This window comes from Bufo bufo, chromosome 6 (genome assembly GCF_905171765.1).
Source record: "Bufo bufo chromosome 6, aBufBuf1.1, whole genome shotgun sequence".
NCBI lineage: Eukaryota > Metazoa > Chordata > Amphibia > Anura > Bufonidae > Bufo > Bufo bufo.
Window position 1 is genome coordinate 86,142,113 of NC_053394.1, and position 22,067 is coordinate 86,164,179.

The 22,067-nt window shown below is 41.4% G+C and overlaps 1 protein-coding gene across 3 annotated transcripts in view; it reads left to right on the forward strand.

The window, feature by feature from the left end:
• PRKG1 (protein kinase cGMP-dependent 1) overlaps positions 1-22,067 on the forward strand; it is a 1,174,838-nt gene that overhangs the window by 1,062,495 nt on the left and 90,276 nt on the right. For all 3 annotated transcript variants that reach the window (XM_040435670.1, XM_040435671.1, XM_040435669.1), the window contains exon 10: positions 9,744-9,840. In XM_040435670.1, the coding sequence (XP_040291604.1) occupies positions 9,744-9,840 (97 nt within the window). The remainder of the gene's footprint in view (positions 1-9,743; positions 9,841-22,067) is intronic.

Genomic DNA, 22,067 nt, shown 5'->3' on the forward strand with positions numbered 1-22,067 from the left:
TCTATCTATCTATCTATCTATCTATCTATCTATCTATCTATCTATCTATCATCTACCTGTCTGTCTATTATCTATCTGTCTATCTAAAGCAAAAATCTGGCAGCACTAAAACAAAAAAAGGATGCACATCTCAGGGGACTAGACTATTGCCCAGTAAAAAAAAAAAAAAAAAAAAGGCAGCATTCCAAAATCAGTAAAAATGAAAAAAAAAAAAAAATACTTTTATTTAGCCATGTGGAAACGCAACGTTTCGGCTCAACCTTAGAGCTTGAGAAAGGCCGAAACGTTGTGTATCCACATGGGTGAACAAAAGTATTTATTTATATTTTTACTGATTTTGGAGTGCTGCCTTTTTGCTATGATTTATCTATCTATCTATCTATCTATCTATCTATCTATCTATCTATCTATCTATCTATCTATCTCTATCTATCTATCTCATATCTATCTATCTATCTATCTATCTATCTATCTATCTATCTATCTATCTATCTATATTATCTATCTATCTATCTATCTATTATCTATCTATTATCTATCTATCTATCTATCTATCTATCTATTATCTATCTATTATCTATCTATCTATCTATCTATTATCTATCTATCTATCTATCTATCTATTATCTATCTATTATCTATCTATCTATCTATCTATCTTATCATCTATCATATATCTATCTATCTATCTATTATCTATCTATCTATCTATCTATCTATCTATCTATATATCTATCTATCTTATCATCTATCATATATCTATCTATCTATCTATCTATCTATCTATCTATCTATCTATCTATCTATCTATTATCTATCTATCTATCTATCTATCTATCTATTATCTATCTATTATCTATCTATCTATCTATCTATCTATCTATCTATCTATCATCTACCTGTCTGTCTATTATCTATCTGTCTATCTAAAGCAAAAATCTGGCAGCACTAAAACAAAAAAAGGATGCACATCTCAGGGGACTAGACTATTGCCCAGAAAAAAAAAAAAAAAAAAAAAAGGCAGCATTCCAAAATCAGTAAAAATGAAAAAAAAAAAATAAATACTTTTATTTAGCCATGTGGAAACGCAACGTTTCGGCTCAACCTTAGAGCTTGAGAAAGGCCGAAACGTTGTGTATCCACATGGGTGAACAAAAGTATTTATTTATATTTTTACTGATTTTGGAGTGCTGCCTTTTTGCTATGATTTATCTATCTATCTATCTATCTATCTATCTATCTATCTATCTATCTATCTCTATCTATCTATCTCATATCTATCTATCTATCTATCTATCTATCTATCTATCTATCTATCTATCTATCATCTATCATATATCTATCTATTTATCTATCTATCTATCTATCTATCTATCTATCTATCTATCTATCTATCTATCTATCTATCTATCTCATATCTATCTCTATCTATCTATCTCATATCTATCTATCTATCTATCTATCTATCTATCTATCTATCTATCTATCATCTATCATATATCTATCTATCTATCTATCTATCTATCTATCTATCTCATATCTATCTCTATCTATCTATCTCATATCTATCTATCTATCTATCTATCTATCTATCTATCTATCTATCTATCTATCTATCTATCTATCTATCATCTGTCTATGTCTATCTGTCTGTCTTCCATTTATGTGTACGTACCTATTCATTTATCCAGATGGATGCAGTAGATTGGTAGCTCTTCTTTAAGGCACATTGTGATGATCTCAGTGGCATTAGTAACATAACGGGGGGTTGCCCCCTTTCTTTCCAAGAGTCATCTCTGTCCCTTCACCGTGCTAGACCAGTAGGGTTGTTGTCCTTCACAACTTTATACCAGCAAGAATGTCGTTTTTAACCCCTTCACTACATCAACCACCAGGAATTTTGTTTTTATCCTCTTTAGTACCCTAGAGGGCCTAGACCACCAGGGATATGACCATTAACCCCTTCAGCTCCTTAAATCTTCATCACCCTCCACAGCTGGCCTAAACAACTACTGTTAGATGCTGTCACTTTCTAGTAGCTGTGAGACCTGATCTCATAGGCCGGGTCCACATTTATCTGGCCGTTCTTTATAGTTTCTCTACGGTTTGCAACAGAAACACCAGAGGGAAACCGATCCCAGCCCTGATCCCATCGTTTGCTATGTGATCGTTCATAGCATCTGGCGCATTAGTCTTCTAGGCTACGGACGCTTACATGGCGCACTCAGGTGCACATACACATACATCCGTGGTGTCCAGCTCTGGGACTGAGCATCTGGTCAGATGCCACTATTTGCCCCTCGCCTCACATTACAGTATAGGTCTGGTGGTCCTCTAGAAGTCAGGCATTTCTCCTTATATGTAATAATGCACCTTATAATGCTTTTCTTTTGAAACTATTCTTTTGACTTCTGTCATTTGTAGCTTTCGACATCCATTGTACTGCGGACTCAAGGGGACCACATACAATACATTCCCATGGGGAACACACGGCTCGGTCTATGATAAGCTAGGGAATTCTATCCAGAGCAGATTTACTTCATTAAAAGACGGTCCTTATGCTAACATGTACATTGTGGTTTCCATGGAAACAAGAACCCAAAATTGCTGTACAAGACAAAATCTTGGTAAATGAAAATTTTGAGTTAACATTAGGAATATTGAGTGTTCATTTTTAAAGGAGTTTGCCAGGAATTAAATACTGATGAGCTTTCCTTAGGATAGATCATCAATATCTGGTCTGTTCACATGATATCAAGCACAGCGCCATCCATTGGATAGTGGCTGTGCTTGGTATTGCACCTCGGTCCTATTCCCTCAAATGGGACTGAGCTCTATAAAGGCCATGTGTGTGACCAATACATGTGAAGCCACAGGCAAATGGTTCTTGTAACTATTGTGGTTTACTTAAACGTTTCATATTAAGCTGTCGTGAAATCCGCATGTAATGACAGTCTGCTACAGCATATTTTTTTCACATGTGGCTCACTACTGATGTAAATGTGGGAGACATATAATTGCCTAATTTCCAACTCAGTGATAATGGTATGTGGCATGCATAGGCCATTACTGCCAGGTCCCCCCTCCCCTTCCCCTAACACCCATGACATTGTCAAACTATTTGGGGAGAGGGGAAGGTCTCCACTTTTGCCGGGAGCCTCCCTAAAGTTTGGGAAATGTATCTGGCACATATATAGTATCTGACATTGATCCACATTTGTTCTCAGCAGTGACACAACTGCAGTTTGAAAGACCATTGTCCCACCACTTGAATATGGCGGTTAGGAGTCTTTGTGTGCTGGAGTCTATACTGATCAGCTCACAGCAGACATACTGCACGGAGGGACTCTGAAGACCTGGCAAATTTTTGTTTTTGACTGAAGAGATGAGTGAACGGCACAATGAATCCAAGTAAATCACAAACTGATGAATCTGCTTAGGGCTTCTTCACATCATTATAACGGAAAATAACGGAATCCATAAGACAGAAATAAAAAAGGAAGACTTTAAGAGTCTATCTATCTATATCTATCTATCTATCTATCTATCTATCTATCTATCTATCTATCTATCTATCTACTATCTATCTAGGACGAAAGAAGCCAGCAGCACATCATGAAATTCAAGGAAACACGTGCGGTTTATTCACCCAAGGTCATGTAGATAGACTCTTAAAGTCTATCTACACATAGTGTGCTCTCCGCATCCATTTCTGCCCCATTGAGAATGAATGGGTCCGCACCCGTTCCCGATATTGAGGAACGGATGCGGACCCATTTGCGGACGTGTGAATGGACCCTTATGACGGATCAAAACAGAATGCCTCTTAAAGGTTTCAGTTTTGATTTCCGTCTTATGGATTCCGTTATTTTTCACTATAACCATGTTAAAACGGAAAGCCATAATGGAATGCATAACGGCGATGTGAACAAGCCCTTAATAATCCATTTTTTTCTGTCTTGAAGCTTTTGGGATGTACACTACAGCACAAATATGAGAAGGAATATGTCCTCTGTGTCCTTAGATCAAAGGTAGTAAAGTGAGGCATAGACGGTATACCTGACAATGTGCTGGCTGCTGCGTTCACAGAAGTGTAGCCCACCCCGCCTCATGTATGAGGCCCCCCTGGATTCGCTGTATGAAAAGGGATGATCAGTGGGTATTTACTGCTCACTTAAAAATACTCTTATTGTAATAATGGGATTTGAAATCTGCACGGGTTGTACAAAAATATAAAAAGATTTAATTGTGTACAGTAGATCTCACCCTTAGGCATCTTAAGGCCCCCTGCACACGATCAGGATTGCGTGCGGATTTTGCGCGCGGATTTGCGTGCGGAAAATCCGCACCGTAGGTCATGTCCATTGTATTCTATGAGAATTTGAAATTCTCAATGCACACGATGCGGATTTTTTCCGCGCGGATTTTGACCTGCGGTGCGGATTTTAAAATCCGCGACATGTCAATTAATTTTTTTTTTCCTGACCGGATTTTCTTCATTCACTTAGTGAAATCCGCATGCGGAAAATCCGCACCGAATCCGCACCAAATCCGCACGCAAATCCGTATGCAAATCCGCACCAATTAATGCGGATTGACCGCACAGATTTGCTTGCGAACACCTGCGGATTTCAGTGCGGATTCTCCGCACATGAATCCTGAACGTGTGCATGTACCCTAAGGGTTACTTTATAAACCTGGAAACCTGAACACAAGAACAGAATCTGTTTCTGTAATCCACACAGGGGCAGACTTATGGAAGCCCATAGCAACCAATCACATTGCAGCTTTCATTTTTCAGGAGCACTGTAAGAAAGGTAAGCTGTGCAATGATTGGTTGCCATAGGAAGCAAAGAAAGCATTTTCTTTTAGACACTCTCATAAACCTGCCCCAAGTCTTCCTCTGATGCCCCATGTCCCCCCAGTCCTCTGCTGCGTCAATGTGGATATAAAAGTTGCCTACTGAGCCACAGTCCAGCTCCATTTTCTTCTTCTTCTCATCTGGAGTCCACACCTCAAACATAAGATCACGCAGTATTATCACTATGAAGCGGCCCACACATAGTTTAACCGCTTAAGGACCCAAGGAACAAGAGAATTTATTCCGTATGCCTCCTTGTATAACGTAGCTTTAATTTTTTTTTATTTTTAGGCCTTCTTTTTCCCGTCATATATTTTTATGCATCTACAAATATATGCACAGAATATAAATATATACATAAAAAAATCCCAATTCCACCATTGTTGTTTTTTTGCTGCCGTAGATAAGTAATTTTGTACTCCAAAAACTGGTGTAGAAAATGATGGATGGGATATGCCTGGTCGTCCGCTTTCTTCCCCGCCCGTGCCACGCCTCTTTTTTTAGACCTGTTGGCAAAGTGGCGTAAGAGGGGGAAAAGTCACAGATCTTGTCACAAAATAGCATGGTACACAAATCCTATTCCCTAGTGCAGGGATCCCCAACTTGCTTCCCTCCAGCTGTTGCAAAACTACAACTCCCAGCATGCCTGTAAATCCTACAGCTATATGCCTACAGCCGAGAATGATGGGAATTGTAGTTTTACAACAGCTGGAGGGCCGCAGGTTGAGCATCCCTGCCCTAGTGTGTAAAATATTTGAACAGTTAGATTACAGGATAGCCACAATTGTGCATACAGGAACTTAAGAAGTATTATTGTCAGAATATATAAGTTAAAGGGGCATCCCCACCTTCTAGAATATGGCAAAATGTTTTGACCTATTCTGCAAGCCCCTGAGGAGCTGGAGTGGAGGATGGAAGGGGTAGTGGCTCTGGCTGCAAAAGTCTATCATGGTGGCTTTCCATAAATCTTTGTTCCCTAGTGCAGTTAAAGGAGGGCGTACCCTTTCTTCACCTTAAGGGCTCATGCACACGACCGTATGTGGATCTGCAAAAAACGGATTCACAAAAAATACAGATGTCCATGCGCACTCCGTATTTTGCGGAACTGAACAGCTGGCCCCTAATAGAACAGTCATATCCTTGTCCGTAATACGGTCAATAATAGGACATGTTCTATTGTTTTGCGGAATGGAAATACGGACATACGGAAACGGAATGCACATGGAATAACTTCTTTTTTTTTTTGCGGACCCATTGAAATGAATGGTTCTGCATACGGTCCGCCAAAAAAACGGAACGGACACGGGAAGAAAATATGTTTGTGTGCATGAGCCCTAATGTTGGGGCTCCTGCCTGATTGTACTTGGGATACCCTTTGTATTGTGGTTTTGGGAGTGGTTGAAAGGCATGAGATGTTGGTGTTCTGCCCAGCAAATGGTGCTGGAGTCAGTAACTAGGCCAGAAGTAATACAATAAATGTCTCTTTTTACTAAAGCTTGCAAAATGGTCAGCACCTGACTTCCAGTTCGTCGGCACAGGAAAGGAACCACTCCAATGGAAATATAGCAAAAAATCCCAGCGGACGCTCTTTGTCTTCAAAACATCTCTTTCTTTATTTCATCAATGCAGATAAATATTGAGGACCCGTATCGGCCCGTTCAGCCTTCATCAGCTCATCTCTTTACTGAAGTGCAGAATAAGGGTTATAGAGCTTTCAACAGTCTCAGAACACAGTTCCAACAATATACAGTGCAAACGGATGGGGCTGTATCTGAGCCGAATGTGGACCCAAACAACATTTGTGTGCATGAGGCCTTAATCAGCAGAATATGTTACTGGCTGACTCCAATGCTTGGTCATGCAGATCCTGGAACTTCCGCTCTCTCTCTTGAGTAGTGTAAAATTGGGTAGATCTTTCTCTCAGTAATCTTCAGAGATGGTGCTTCTCTGGTCCTCTGAGGAGGGAGCACATGTCCACATGCCACACCTTCTTCTGATAGCTTACACACCAAACTGACTAAACTGAGCTAGGGCTGAAGCTTAATCCACACCCAACTTCCTACATAGCCTCTGTCAAAGTTGGTTAACCCTGTAGGACCCATACATGAACCATACTGGGTATACAGGACATTAAATCCCAATAAATAACATGAAATAGCATGATAAACATTAGAGAACAAACCAAGTCTGGAATACTGCACATAGTTGTCGACAAAATTCAAGATCACTCTCAAAACACCCAGGAAACACCTAAAAAGCGCCCCCATTGGGGTAAATTTGCACAAAATCCACTCCTTCCAATCTCCTTTAAGGCCTAATGCACATGACCGTGGTGTGTTTTGCGGTCCGCAAATCGCGGATCCGCAAAACACGGATGATGTCCGTGCGCGTTTCGCAATTTGCGGAACGGCACGGACAGCCTTCAATATAAATGCCTAGTCTTGTCCGCAAAGCGTAGACAAAAATAGGACATGTTATATTTTTTTAGCGGGGCCATGGAACGGAGTGCTGTCCGCATCTTTTGCGGCCCCATTGAAGTGAATGGGTCCGTATCTGAGCCGCCAAAACGGCGGCTCGGATGCGGAGCCAAACAACGGCCGTGTGCATGAGGCCTAAGTCAGATCTCCTTGTTTTCTGGGACTGTGGGCAGCTATACACTCTGATTGGTAAGGTACTGTCCACTGGTACCCCTACTGTGCAGATCCATTTATCACTGTGAAATGCAAGTGAATGGGACTATGCTCTACTTCCCTGTACAGTGATCGAAAGGCTCCATTATCTTGGAGCCCAACACCACCTCGCTGTTAATTATTCACTCCTCTCCTGGCCGTCTTTTTTTTTCTAGTGCGCCGTAATCTCGTGCATGCGCCCTGGATCCACTCGCCTGGGCCCGCGCGGTGTCCTGGCAGCAGCCTCACCAAGCTAAGCGCTCACGAAGTGCGCTGACAGCTGGTCTGGTGAGGCTGCTGCCGGAAACAACGCGTGGGCCCGGCCGAGTGGTTCCAGGGCGCATGCGCGATATTACGGCGTACTAGAAAAAAAAAGTCAGCGAGGAGAAGAGTGAATAATTAACAGCGGGGCGGTGCTGGGCTCCGAGATAATGGTTGCGGCTGGACTCCAACGGCCAGAGGGACAGCCCCTTGGGCTCCTTACACAGGTAATGAATGAAAGCGATTTTTTGCCTAAATGACAAGACAGATGGGGGTAAGACTAGTATATTTTAAACTAAATCGGGGAGACTGATGTGATGATGTTAAAAGCTCTGTAGCTAAAATCCGGAGGACAGAATCTCTTTAAGCTGTATTCTCATCACGTTTTTGTCCAAAGTTTAGCTCACATATATAATATATACGTTAAACAGACGCATCCAATGGATGCCTTACAGTGGCATCTGTCACCATAGGGTTCCATTGTATAAAAAAAACTAGAATAATATACTTTTTTCATCCTTTTTTCCCCAGCGTATATATGTTAAATGTCAGACAAAAATGTAATTTCTACAGCCTCTTAGACAGTGCCTAGGGACCACCAATAAAATGTATTTTGGGGGCCCACCGTACGGATACATTCAAATATAACCTGCTCACACAGCAGCAAGATGCTACCAGATGATGGAACATGGGGGTCCCTGCAGCAGCTTTGAGAAGGTGGTTCCTGGGGAGAAGAGGACACTGGCAGCTTTCCTCTATACCTAGAAGTCATCTCAGCTCTGATCGTGTCTATAATAATAAACTGGGGAGTTTCTTTAATAAACTATTAGATTTTTTATATGAACACAGGTTGAGGTGCTGTACATTGAATATATATATATATAGTGCAGTAAGTCTACTGTGTTATGTGCCACTTGTGCAGGGGGTGGGAGACTAGGGGCCCCCCTTGCTCAGGGGCCGACCGGGGGATTCATCTGTACCCCTGTGGGCCAGTCCAAGCCTGCCCTTAGAGACATTTTTATGCCTGTGCAGCTTTTTGTCTATTGAACAATTTAGAACATTTGATAATCCAGCACCTGCTGGTAGCCACGGCTGCCTGCTCTTACTCGCTCTCCATATGCCTTATACATACACATTCCTGTAATTCCTGTCCAATGGTAACCTAATTAACTTATATTTAAACTTAGAGGAAATGCCTGTGTGTATTCATGGAATTTATTCTGAGAAAAGCAAGCACCCGGGGTGCTCCTCATACATGTTCAGTATGGTATTTCTAGGGGGCATATGCTGGGTGAGGAACATACATGGAGATGTTTCAAAAGAAATGCATATGACCATGTCCACGGTCAATGCTTCTAATGGGTGGGTGGAGCCAGGCCATTACTTCTGTACTAAAAATATACCACATTGCTCATTGGGATATTTTAGGAGTTTCATACTGACTAGTGCTAACCCAGTGACTCCTGGCAGACACACAACTGCAGAGTCTCCTTCACAGAGTGTAAGAAGCATAAAGAAGCAAATCGATCTAGTGAGAACGGGATGGAAAGCATGGTCTTTTTGGCTACACTTCCGGAACAAGTGTTTCAAAATTTGCCAGGATATGTGCGAAATAATTAAATCCAGATGTTTGCATGGTTCTCGTGACCCATCCTGTTCTCATGAAATACCTTCTTCGTTTTCTACACAAGTCTGAACCCTCTGCTAGAAGTCAAAATAATTGTCATCCTGGAGGCTTGACACCATGTAGCACTAAATCACCACCTTGCATGATGTGAAACTGTGAATGAAATTCTACTATCGAAATCTTAAGTGACTGTGAATGTGAGGCTGAAACTTCTTGGACCAAACCAGAGACATTCGTTTGTGGAAATTATGCACAGTCCTTTGGGTTCCCCTTCGCATGTTCACGCTCCTAAAAGACTTTTATTTTTTTTTATCAAAAAATATAGATATGAAGCCGAGGCCGCCTTCTTTGGTAATCTCAAGCTAACGGACTTTAACATCATTGATACTCTTGGTGTTGGGGGATTTGGAAGAGTCGAGCTGGTAAGTGAAAACTATTCACTTTAATGCATGTAACGTCTACATAAATCGAAGCAGCCATTTTGGAAATGTATATTAAATGCATTTGATATTACTGGTAACACAAAAAATGGATACCGTCATTTTATGGGTCATAATATAGCTGCATTCAATATGATACAGCATTATTAGAAATATATATTTTCCTAAAATTTCCCACAAAATGATTGCCATTGAATTGAAGTTATGTTCATTCATTTTTCTGAGAAATTATATTCCTTAAATTCCTTCTTATCATTTTTAAGATTGAACTTCATTGTTTACATTCAAAAACTGTACACCTGTCCTGATCATGTCCATCTGATACGTATACAGAACTCTGATACACATGATGGGTCAAGTACCTTCTATGTGATCAGAATGGGTTTTATTCAATAGAAGTCTATGGGCTTGTCTTAATTCCGTCCTCTGCAGCAAGGAAAGAGGGCATGCTATGTCAGAGCTTCTCTTTCCTCGTTCTAAAGCTCGGTGGGGGTCTCGGCACTCAGACCCCCACTGATCAAAACTTCCATTATAAAACGATTCAACTCCATAGCAATGCATTTTGTACATAATTTATTCAAAATGTATATGTACTGTATAATCTCAGTTATAGTATGGTCATAGGAGTAGTGGGCAACATGCATCAGTAGTGGCCAATCCATGTGCATGTACAGTGGTAAACTATTACATATAGGGATGCCATGACCAAGGTACACTCTATGGCAGTGGTGGCGAACCTATGGCACAGGTGCCAGAGGCGGCACTCAGAGCCCTTTCTGTGGGCACACACACCCTGGAAAAAGTCTATGGTGTACCAATATGTCTTAGACTTTTCCTGCCATTCATCAACATTGGGCATGCTATGAATGGCACAGGCAGCACATTGAATGTAGGCAGGCTATTTTAGCTAAAGTACATGGAAGATATATTATATTGGTATTCAGGTTAAATTGCCGTGTTGGCACTTTGGGATAAATAAGTGGGTTTTATGTTGCAGTTTGGGCACTCGGTCTCTAAAGGGTTCGCTATAACTGCTCTATGGTATGTATGTCCACTGCTATTGCATTGTTATTATACAGCTATAGGGTTCTATAAAGATATAATTGATCCCTGCAATAGACAAAGTTATTTTTTCTATACAGTGACGTCTCTATAGTCCTGATGGTCATCCCCAATTACATGGGAATAAAAAGAATTAATTTGCTCTGATCTTGGAGTTGGTAATATCAGGCCATTGCAGTAGATTGGTAATGAGCAGTGATTGATAGCAGTGCTGAGGATTTCTACAGGAGGAGTTCCTGGTATGCAGTACAGCTGGAGAATGCCAGGAACTCCTCTGAACAATGCAGCGTGGTGTAAACACAGCAACTGTGACCAAGGGAAGAGGAGACATGGTCACTAAATATGACATCCATGCAGAAGGAGGCGCCCCGGCTGTAATCAATACTCAATGACAAAAGTGCAGTAGCAAAGGGAAGGCCTTCAATGACCAATATTAAAGGGGGTAATAATATGGTGACCAGAACAATATCTATTTATTAATGGGAACCTATCACATTGAATATGCCATGTGATCTGCAGGTTGTACCAAATTTTTGGACTATAAGACACACCGGACTATAAAATGCGCCTAGGAATTGGAGGAGGAAAATAAGAGCTGACCCTAATCAGATCCCCCAACCTCCATCAGCCTCAGATCAGACCCTCCAGCCTTCATCTGCCTCAGAGCAGACCCCCATCAGACCCCCAACCTCCATCAGATAAGACCAACATCTGACCCCCCGGCCTCCATTAGCCTCTGATAAGCCCCCTATCAGCTTCAGATCAGACCCTCCAGCCTCCATCTGCCTCAGAGCAGACCCCCATCAGTTCCTCAGCCTCCATCGGCCTTAGATCAGACCCCCATCTGACCCCCCGGCCTCCATTAGCCTCAGATATGCCCCCATCAGACTCAGATTAGACCTCCAATCAGCCTCAGCTCAGACCCTCAAGCCTCCATCAGCCCAAGTTCAGCTCCCCATCTTACCTTGCTTGCTCCAGTTGGTGTGGCAGATCCAGGACTCTCGCCCACTGCTTATTCTGGCCCGCACTGCACTATGACCTGACGGCACACAACATCGGGTCAAAGTGAGTGCCTACTTGCACTGTGTCCTGATGCTGTGCTCGGTCAGGACACAGTGCAGAGCAGGAGGGTTAGTACAGCCAGCGCAGTACTGCCCTCACCTCCCCGTGCCTCCTGCATGCTGATGACTGCTTCCATATTATGTCCACCTTAAGTGTTTCCCAAACAGCATGATGTTTCTTTAAAGGAAATGTGTCACCAAAAATGTTATCTGCCAGTTAAAACCGATAGTAACACATCTCCTTTTTTCTAATCTGTTTTTATTTTCTGACTGTAGATTTTGTTATTCTATTTTCTGAACATGATTATGGCCTCATGGGCCATAGACACAATAGACAGGAGGGTACCCTATTGACTTACATGGGAAAGTTTTCTAGGCTTGCGCTGTGCCCTGTACAGAGGTCATTGTACAAGGAAAGAATAGATAAACTCTGATAATCACCTATTGTGAATGGTGGATCCTGTCTTATCTATACACAGAGGTGATATCAGTACAGGCAGGATTGGAATGAGTTAACTGCAATAAAGTTATCTGTACAAACCAAGAAGGGGTGCCAGTTATTAGACAAAGTGGCCAGTGCATAAACTGCAAGATTTTTGCTTTTAGTTTAAATATAATAAGTGACATGGAAAATTAAAAATAACATCTTCAAAAATTATAAAAAAAATGTATCAGTGACATTTCCTTTAAGTGGCAACCACAAACTGATACCTTTTTAAGTGCTCTCTCATAAAGTCATGCCCCCTTACGTGGCGACACACATAAAATAATGTCTTTTAAGTGCCCCCACACAGTATGATGGCACCTAAATGACCACTACATGGGGCTGCCCCTTAAGTGGCTCCACAGAGTGATGTCCCCTTAAGTGACCCTCACAGAGTTGCTGCCCCTTTCCCACACACAGAATGATGCTCTAACTCCGGGATGCTCAACCTGCGGCCCTGCAGCTGTTGCAAAACTACTATTCCCAGCATGCCTGGACAGCCTACAGCTTTCAGGGCATGCTGGGAGTTGTTGTTTTGCAACAGCTGGAGGGCCGCAAGTTGAGCATCCCTACTCTAAGTGTATCCTCACACAATATGATGTCCCCTTAAAGGGGTTATCCAGGAATTGATAATGATGACCTATCCTTAGGATAGGTTATTATCACATTGGCAGGGATTTGAGTCCGATCAGCTGTTACGGCTCCCAGTAGATTTCCAAGCACATCGCCGTACATTGGTACTGATTGGTATTGCAGCTCAGCGCCATTCAATTCAATAGGGCTGAGTTGCAAACAGGCCATGTGACTGATGTATGGTTACATTACATGGCCTAGAACAAGGATCAGAACCCTTTGGCACTCCAACTGCTGTGAAACTACAACTACCAGCATGCACACATACTTGGCGTTTCTTGTAACTCCCATAGAAGTGAAAGGAGGAATCTAGGAGTTGTAGTTTCAGAACAGCTGGAGTTCCGGAGGTTGCTGATTTCTGCCGTAGTACCAGCTCACTGAGTACAACCCTTTTCTAAAAGTTGGTGAGGGTCCTGGGTATAGATCCAGAGGATAGGTCATCAATATAAATTCCAGAATAACCCCTTTATGTAGCTCCAAAACAGTCATGCCCCCTTAAGTGCCACCCTCACAAAGTGATGTCCCCTTAGGTTCCCCCATTTAGTAATGCACTATATTGCCTCCAATTTAAATACTCACCTACCCCACTGTCCCTCGATGAAGAAAGTGTAGAAGGTCTGCTCCACTAATACTATCTGTGGCTCAGCAGGCTCCATGTTTTATCATCATATTCAACTGTATCTGTGTCCTGGGGATGCAGATACAGATAAAAGTGGGACATGCAGGGGTCCAGACAGCTGGCAAACATGGTCCGCATTTGGACCGTAGTTCACTAGTTGAGTACCCCAGGCCTAGGGAATAGTTTGCTCTTTGTGTTAGATAGCCCATGCAACAGCAACAACAGACTGCTAGTGTATGGCCATTTTATAAGCGTGGCACCAGAATTAAGAGGCAGGGTACTAATAATACAAGTCCAAGGCCAACCTTTTTATTCATGTCACCTCTTACTCCATGTCTAACATACTTCCTATGATGTAATAGGGTATATACTGGTGAAACTCAAAAAATTGGAAAGTGCAAAGTTCATTTATTTTAGTAATCCGAATTAAAAGGTGAAACTAACATATGAGATAGACTCATTACATGCAAAGCGAGATATTTCAAGCCTTTAATTTGTTATAATTTGGATGATTATGGCTTACAGCTTATGAAACCCCAAAGGCACAATCTCAGGTCCCCTTTGCTCAGGGGGTATGGATTAATTATCTGACTAGAGTGTGACACTTTGAGCCTAGAATATTGAACCTTTTCACAAAATTCTAATTTTAAGCTGCATTAATGCAATTCCTTTTAATTTGCATTACTGAAATAAATGGACTTTTGCACGATATTCAAATTTTTCGAGTTTTACCTGTATATATAGAATTAGCTCACAAAATTGCTACCTCTTCTTAGTTGAGGTGAGGTGATAAGAATACATTTCATTTAGCAACCTTGCAGGATCATTTGGCACTAAGGATAACATCTCCAGTTCAGTAATATCCTGTTCCAGGCAACATCTTACTTAAGACTTGAAAGAAGAGATCTTAGATGTGTGGCCATTCTATTTTTAAAGACATGATCCAAGGGAAATCCTCGGCATCATGTAACACTAGTTCAGTTTTATACCCTGAAGTCTTAACTTGGGTGCTTCCCCGTCTTGTAGACATAAATAAAACCTAGAAATGTAAAATGTCAGACAAGATAAGAAGCAATGAGGTGACAACATACTTTGCTGACAACATACTTTGCTGCAACTAATCCAATGTCAGGTGTTTTCATAGATTCTGTCATGGAACCCTAAGTAAGCAGCAAAGGATTGATAAATGTTAAAAATAAACTGGTTTAGAAAAGCTGGTTGCATTATTAGGCTTTGGACCCAACAGGAACATCTAGTCTATCAACAATGACAACTATGACTGAACCCACAATGGCATAGAACCTATCACCATGATCTTGGACTTTTACCTGCAGTACTTCATGACTAGTACTGCAGATAAAGAGTCCAGATCACTATTTTCTATCTTCCTACTGCCCCTCAGCTCCCCCACTCTTAGTGCTTAAAGCTGCAGTGGAAAGCATTGTGGGGACTTCTGTGCATCTAAACATGAGTCCTCTCCACTATGGTATCACAGCACAACAGTCCTGACTGTGTACTTCAGTGCAGCTTGGAGCACTGGCAGCAGGGAAACAGAAACAGTAGAAAAAAATAGAGATCTGGGCTCCTTATCAGCACTATTAGTCATGGTTTACAACAGATAATAGTGCAAGATGATGGTGACAGTTTCTCCTTATTATGGCTTTCTGACCAAATAATGCGATGGTATATATAACTGAGCTCCTGAACCCTCACTGGTCTTGAGAATGAAGGGGCTGCAGTGTTGGTTTACTCTGGAACCCTAACTATTCCTGAGAATGAAGGGGTCACAGCGTTGGTTTACTCTGGAACCCTAACTATTCCTGAGAATGAAGGGTCTGCAGTGTTGGTTTACTCTGGAACCCTAACTATTCCTGAGAATGAAGGGTCTGCAGTGTTGGTTTACTCTGGAACCCTAACTATTCCTGAGAATGAAGGGTCTGCAGTGTTGGTTTACTCTGGAACCCTAACTATTCCTGAGAATGAAGGGTCTGCAGTGTTGGTTTACTCTGGAACCCTAACTATTCCTGAGAATGAAGGGTCTGCAGTGTTGGTTTACTCTGGAACCCTAACTATTCCTGAGAATGAAGGGTCTGCAGTGTTGGTTTACTCTGGAACCCTAACTATTCCTGAGAATGAAGGGTCTGCAGTGTTGGTTTACTCTGGAACCCTAACTATTCCTGAGAATGAAGGGGTCACAGCGTTGGTCCACCACTATGTCATCTTTACCGTCTGCAGGGGACTCCATCACAGTCCCATTAAGTCAAAGCCAGGAATGGATCCAAAACGAAACAAAACTGTAAAGAAAGGAATATTTTGTGATTATTTGCATCCACTCCTGTGTTTGACTCAAAGAAGACTGCGAGACCAGTAAGTGTGATACCAGCCCTACTTATACTGATTTAGATTGCAGATTGTGCACCTGGCACTTTGCTCTCGGTATTGTCCTGGGTCACCTTAGGTAGTAATGGAAAGAATAAACTATCTCCAGGAATCCAGTAAAAGTGCAGAAATTTATCAGTATTTGTGTTGCCCCATGATATAAGCAGTGAATAACCCCAATATTCAAAGACAAGTCTTAAAATACTACTTGGTTCTTCTTTGTGTTGCTTACAGTACCTCTACTCTTACACGAATAGATTTATACATTATTAAATCTTTTTTCAAAGCCATTCTAGCCATGCCTCATTTACACCTCAGTGTTTTGGTTAGCGATCTCCATCAGTCATTTTGAGCCAAAATCACAATCACTGATGGAAATCACTGACCAAACACTGACGAGTGAATGAGGCTTAAAGAGGACCTTTCATGGGTCCAAAGAATATTAACTAAGTAGCAGGCTACATAGAGCGGCGCCCAGTGATTTAAGTGCACTTACTATTATTCCTGGGCGCCGCTCCATTCGCCCGCTGTGGCCCCCGATAATTTCTCAAAATTTGGTTCAAGTAGGAGGAGACGCCAGCGTCTCTCCTTCTCCCTGACAGCAGCGCTGTCCAATCACAGCGCAGAGCTCAGAGCTAGGGAGGTTTTTTTTCTCCCTGGCTGAGCTCTGCGCTGCGATTGGACAGCGCTGCGGTCAGGGAAAAGGAGAGACACTGGCGTCTCCTCCTACTTGCACCGAATGTTGGGTCTCAGAGCAATTCGCTTGAACTGTGCTGAATTCAGAGTCCATATCTGGCCTCTCTTGGCAGCTATATGACTGGCTCTTCCTCTCTGTCCATGTCTTCAGTTTTGCAGTCCTTGGTGCATCACTGCTCCTGCCATGCTCACAACAGGGGATTGTCTCCCACAAAAGGCACAGGGCTCCCTTAAAAGGAATGCCCTCATCTAATTGAACTGTCTCCCCTCAGTAACGACGCCTGGGGCTGTTCTTTCCTTTGTCATTCCGAGACAGAACGGAACTCAATCAGTGCTCAACTTAATGAGGGAAACCAACCTATACCAACCAACATAATTTGCAGCATGTGCTACAACAAATTTACAAGTATCAGTTAATGTGGTGGGCTACATGTGGGACATGCCATGCCAACCCAGGATGGCCAATGGCTGCACAATTTTACCACAAAATTGTGCGGCTATTGGCTGCTGTGGGTGAGCATGACCAGGTCGCAGCATCTGATCTCACCCGAAGTAGATAAAAAATACAGTGCAGCATAAAATATGCATAAACTGTGCAACAGCTTTACCCTGGGAGGAAACGAAGTTCCATTATCTTACATACGGTAGTCACATCAAAACATTTCCAGGACTTATGGGCACTACTTACCTAGTATTTACATGTACTGATGAACTAGTGTTCATGTTTACTACTGTACTACTAACCTACGCATTTAATAGTGTACTGTTGACCTGCCATGCATTTATGTGCACCACCTACCTAGCATTTACTCATGTTTAATACTTACCTAGCATTTCCTTTTGTTTAATACTTACCTAGCATTTACTCATGTTTAATACTTACCTAGCATTTCCTTTTGTTTAATACTTACCTAGCATTTACTCATATTTAATACTTACCTAGCATTTACAGTACTCATTTTAATCAGTGTTCAGCAAAGCATTCGAAGCGGAATTCAGTCCGAAGTTTAGGAAAACTTGAATTCGCAATGACTCAGAATTTCCTCACGCTTTGTGGCAACAAATCCGTTTTTGAAAGTAAGAAGCGCAGGATCTGCAGATAGCCAGCCTCTGTGGTGTCACAGCCCTATAAAACCCTCATCCCGTGCTGTCTCCGCCATTGTCCTGTGAGCTGAGCATAGGGAGAGATATGGAAAACGCTCCTATGCAACAGTGTTGCTGAAAATGATTAATAAGTACTAGAGCTTTTGCAATCATTTGGGCCAGCTTCAGGGTTTAAGGTTAACACTGACAAATGTGAGTTATTATCTTTGTGTATCTCATCATCAAAACTACACCTACCCGACACATGTAGCCAAATCCCAGTGGCAAACTCGCATATCACCTACCTAGGTATCAAAATAGGGAAAATACCCAGTTCCCTGTATAAGCTGAACTATATCCCATTATTAAAAGCAATAACCAAAGACCTACGGAGATGGCAACATCTTCCATTGTCCCCAGCAGGTAGATGCCACTTACTTAAGATGGTATGTTTCCCAAAATTGCTCTACCCTCTCCAGACGATACCAATGTTGCTGAAACACTTAGATATCAAGGAGCTCCAATCGGCCAATCGTTTTTTTTGTGGTCAGGGAAAAGATCACGAATAGCATTGACTAAACTTATGTTGCCTAGAAGCAAGGGGGGCCTAAATATACCAAACCTGAGACTTTACAATATTTCCTGTTTATTTAGACATTGCATCGATTGGGTGCATCATACCCACCATTACTCCAACTATTCACTAGAACACCTGGCATCCCCGTGGCCATTGGTAAATCTGTTACATACCAGGAGATGTGCTTTGCCAGCTCACTTAAAATCCTCGATTATTATCAGAGACACCATGATAGCTTGGAGGGAGACACGTAAACTGAGTAAGAGGCCATTTCTAGCCTCGAGAGTAATAGGACTTTGGCAACACCCAGAATTTCCTCAAGGGATGCAAAACAAAATGCTTGAAAAATAGAGACAGGAAGGAATAAACACTTTTCTACATCTCCTACAGACTTTGGAGGGTAGATATCTTACATTCTCTGAAATGTGTTGTAAATATAATCTTAGCAAGACACAATTTCTGTCATAGCATCAGGCAATTCATTTCTGCCGACAAAGACTACAAGATCTCACTGCAGAATGTAGTAATATCTCACTGGTAAACTCATTGGGCCCTGCAAACACCAAACAGTCTCTCTCATACATATATCAGTTTCCTAGGAAAGCAGGAGGCAAAAAATATGAGGCCACCTTGTTCAAAAAGTAGGAAAAGAAATGAAAGATTAAAATAGCAACTGAAGACATCCTGAAGGGGTGGAGTAGGGTATGTAAAGCAGATTTGATGCATTGCATCTGGCAATGTTCTTATGTACAGAATTTTTCGAAGGAGATGGTGAAATGAATTGGCGGGATTTCTCAGCTGTTTTTGTATTGTCTGTTATTTATATTTCCATTTGTATCTCAATGGAAACTGGAAAAATATGTATCACCCATGCTATTGTACTTTTTGTACCTGTCTAAATTATTGAACACAAGAAAAATGTAAAAAAAAAAAAAAGAAGATAAATAGAAGAATATTGGAGAGGGAGAGTGCAGGGAGAGTGCAGGAAGAGTGCAGGGAGACTTATGCTGCATCAGTTTTATTTATTTATTCCTACATTTACTTATTCCTACCATCAGCTATAAATGTAATTCAATACCAATAAGATGGAAACCTTTATTATTCCAATGCCAGTGTGCCAACCAATACCATCCAGTCTGTACGCCTTAGGGGGGAGGGGGGCAGGTCTTAATAATGACCATCCTCATCTTTTGCTGGCTTTACTTCATCCAAATCATCTTTCAAAGTCTCCATGTTGTAGAAAAGTCAGCAAGATGCAGAGAGAGGAGGAGCTGGATGTTCCTGATGACATGTTCTCATGGATATTAGATGATGTGGAAAAGGAAGAAAAGCAGATGACAGAAGAAAGGCTCCCACCTGTAGGACAGGGGTTGGTGAAGTGAATATGCCAGAGCTGATTAATATTCAGTGTTTACTTCAAATAACCGTGCAGGAGATTGTATGCAAGAACAGCAATAATATGTATAATGTCCCCCAACCTAACCAGCCAAACCCCATATGAGCAACAGCCCCTGTTTAAAGTTGCTGTGCGGCCATTAACAATGAAGAAGAACTATACAGTGCGGTCTTCATTATTAAATGAAAGGCAGCTGCAGGCTAATTGGCCGCGTGGTTCTTTACCGCAGCATGGCCACAACCCACCCGCAGCACAGCCCCTCCGTGTGGCCATACCTTGAGGCAAAGCAATTTATGACAAATTGATTCGTAACAAAGCAAATTTCTTGGCTAACTTCGGCAAAGTTGCCAAAATAATTTTTTTTAAACTTCACTCTCTTATTTTAATACTTACCAATCATTTACTGTTGTGTACTAGTTATCTAGTATTTACTCATGTGCACTGCTAACCTAGCATTTACTCATGTGTGCTACTTATCTAGCATTTACTCATGTGTACTATTTACATTTGCATTTACTTATGTGTACTACTTGCCTAACATTTACCCATGTGTACTGCTACTAACCTAACATTTACTCATGTGCATTACTCACCTAGCATTTACTCATGTGTGCTACTTACCTAACATTTACTCATGTGCACTACTCACCTAACATTTACTCACGTGTACTGCTAACCTTACATTTACTCATGTGTGCTACTTACCTAACATTTACTCATGTGCACTACTCACCTAACATTTACTCACGTGTACTGCTAACCTTACATTTACTCATGTGTGCTACTTACCTAAAACTTACTCATGTGTACTTCTTAGGCTGGATTCACATCACGTTTTTCCCATCCATTTAATGTATACAAATAACATATATGTTAACTGATGCCAATACAGTGGCATCTGTTCACTATAGCGTTCCATTGTACAAAAAAAAAAAAACGTACAGTACAGACCAAAAGTTTGGACACACCTTCTCATTCAAAGAGTTTTCTTTATTTTCATGACTATGAAGGCATCAAAACTATGAATTAACACATGTGGAATTATATACATAACAAACAAGTGTGAAACAACTGAAAATATGTCATATTCTAGGTTCTTCAAAGTAGCCACCTTTTGCTTTGATTACTGCTTTGCACACTCTTGGCATTCTCTTGATGAGCTTCAAGAGGTAGTCCCCTGAAATGGTCTTCCAACAGTCTTGAAGGAGTTCCCAGAGATGCTTAGCACTTGTTGGCCCTTTTGCCTTCACTCTGCGGTCCAGCTCACCCCAAACCATCTCGATTGGGTTCAGGTCCGGTGACTGTGGAGGCCAGGTCATCTGGCGCAACACCCCATCACTCTCCTTCATGGTCAAATAGCCCTTACTTTCAAAGTTTTCCCAATTTTCCGGCTGACTGACTGACCTTCATTTCTTAAAGTAATGATGGCCACTCGTTTTTCTGTACTTAGCTGCTTTTTTCTTGCCATAATACAAATTCTAACAGTCTATTCAGTAGGACTATCAGCTGTGTATCCACCTGACTTCTCCTCAATGCAACTGATGGTCCCAACCCCATTTATAAGGCAAGAAATCCCACTAATTAAACTTGACAGGGCACACCTGTGAAGTGAAAACCATTTCAGGGGACTACCTCTTGAAGCTCATCAAGAGAATGCCAAGAGTGTGCAAAGCAGTAATCAAAGCAAAAGGTGGCTACTTTGAAGAACCTAGAATATGACATATTTTCAGTTGTTTCACACTTGTTTGTTATGTATATAATTCCACATGTATTAATTCATAGTTTTGATGCCTTCAGTGTGAATCTACAATTTTCATAGTCATGAAAATAAAGAAAACTCTTTGAATGAGAAGGTGTGTCCAAACTTTTGGTCTGTACTGTATATATATATAATTTTTTTACCATTGTAAAAAAAAGTATCCTTTTTTTAACCAGATTGTGCAGGATACAAGAACGTGGTGTGCTGCATTTTTGTATACTTTTTTTTTTCTAACGTATACCTCAAACAAAGGCAGAAAATGTGATGTGAACCCAATCTTACCTAGCATTTACTCATATGTACTGCCTACCTAGGATTTACTTGTGTGTACTTCTTACCTAGCATTTACTCACATGTACTGCTTACCTAACATTTACCCATGTGTACTGCCTACCTGGCATTTACTCATGCATACTTCTTACCTAAAATTTAGTCATGTGTACTTCTTACCTAGCATTTA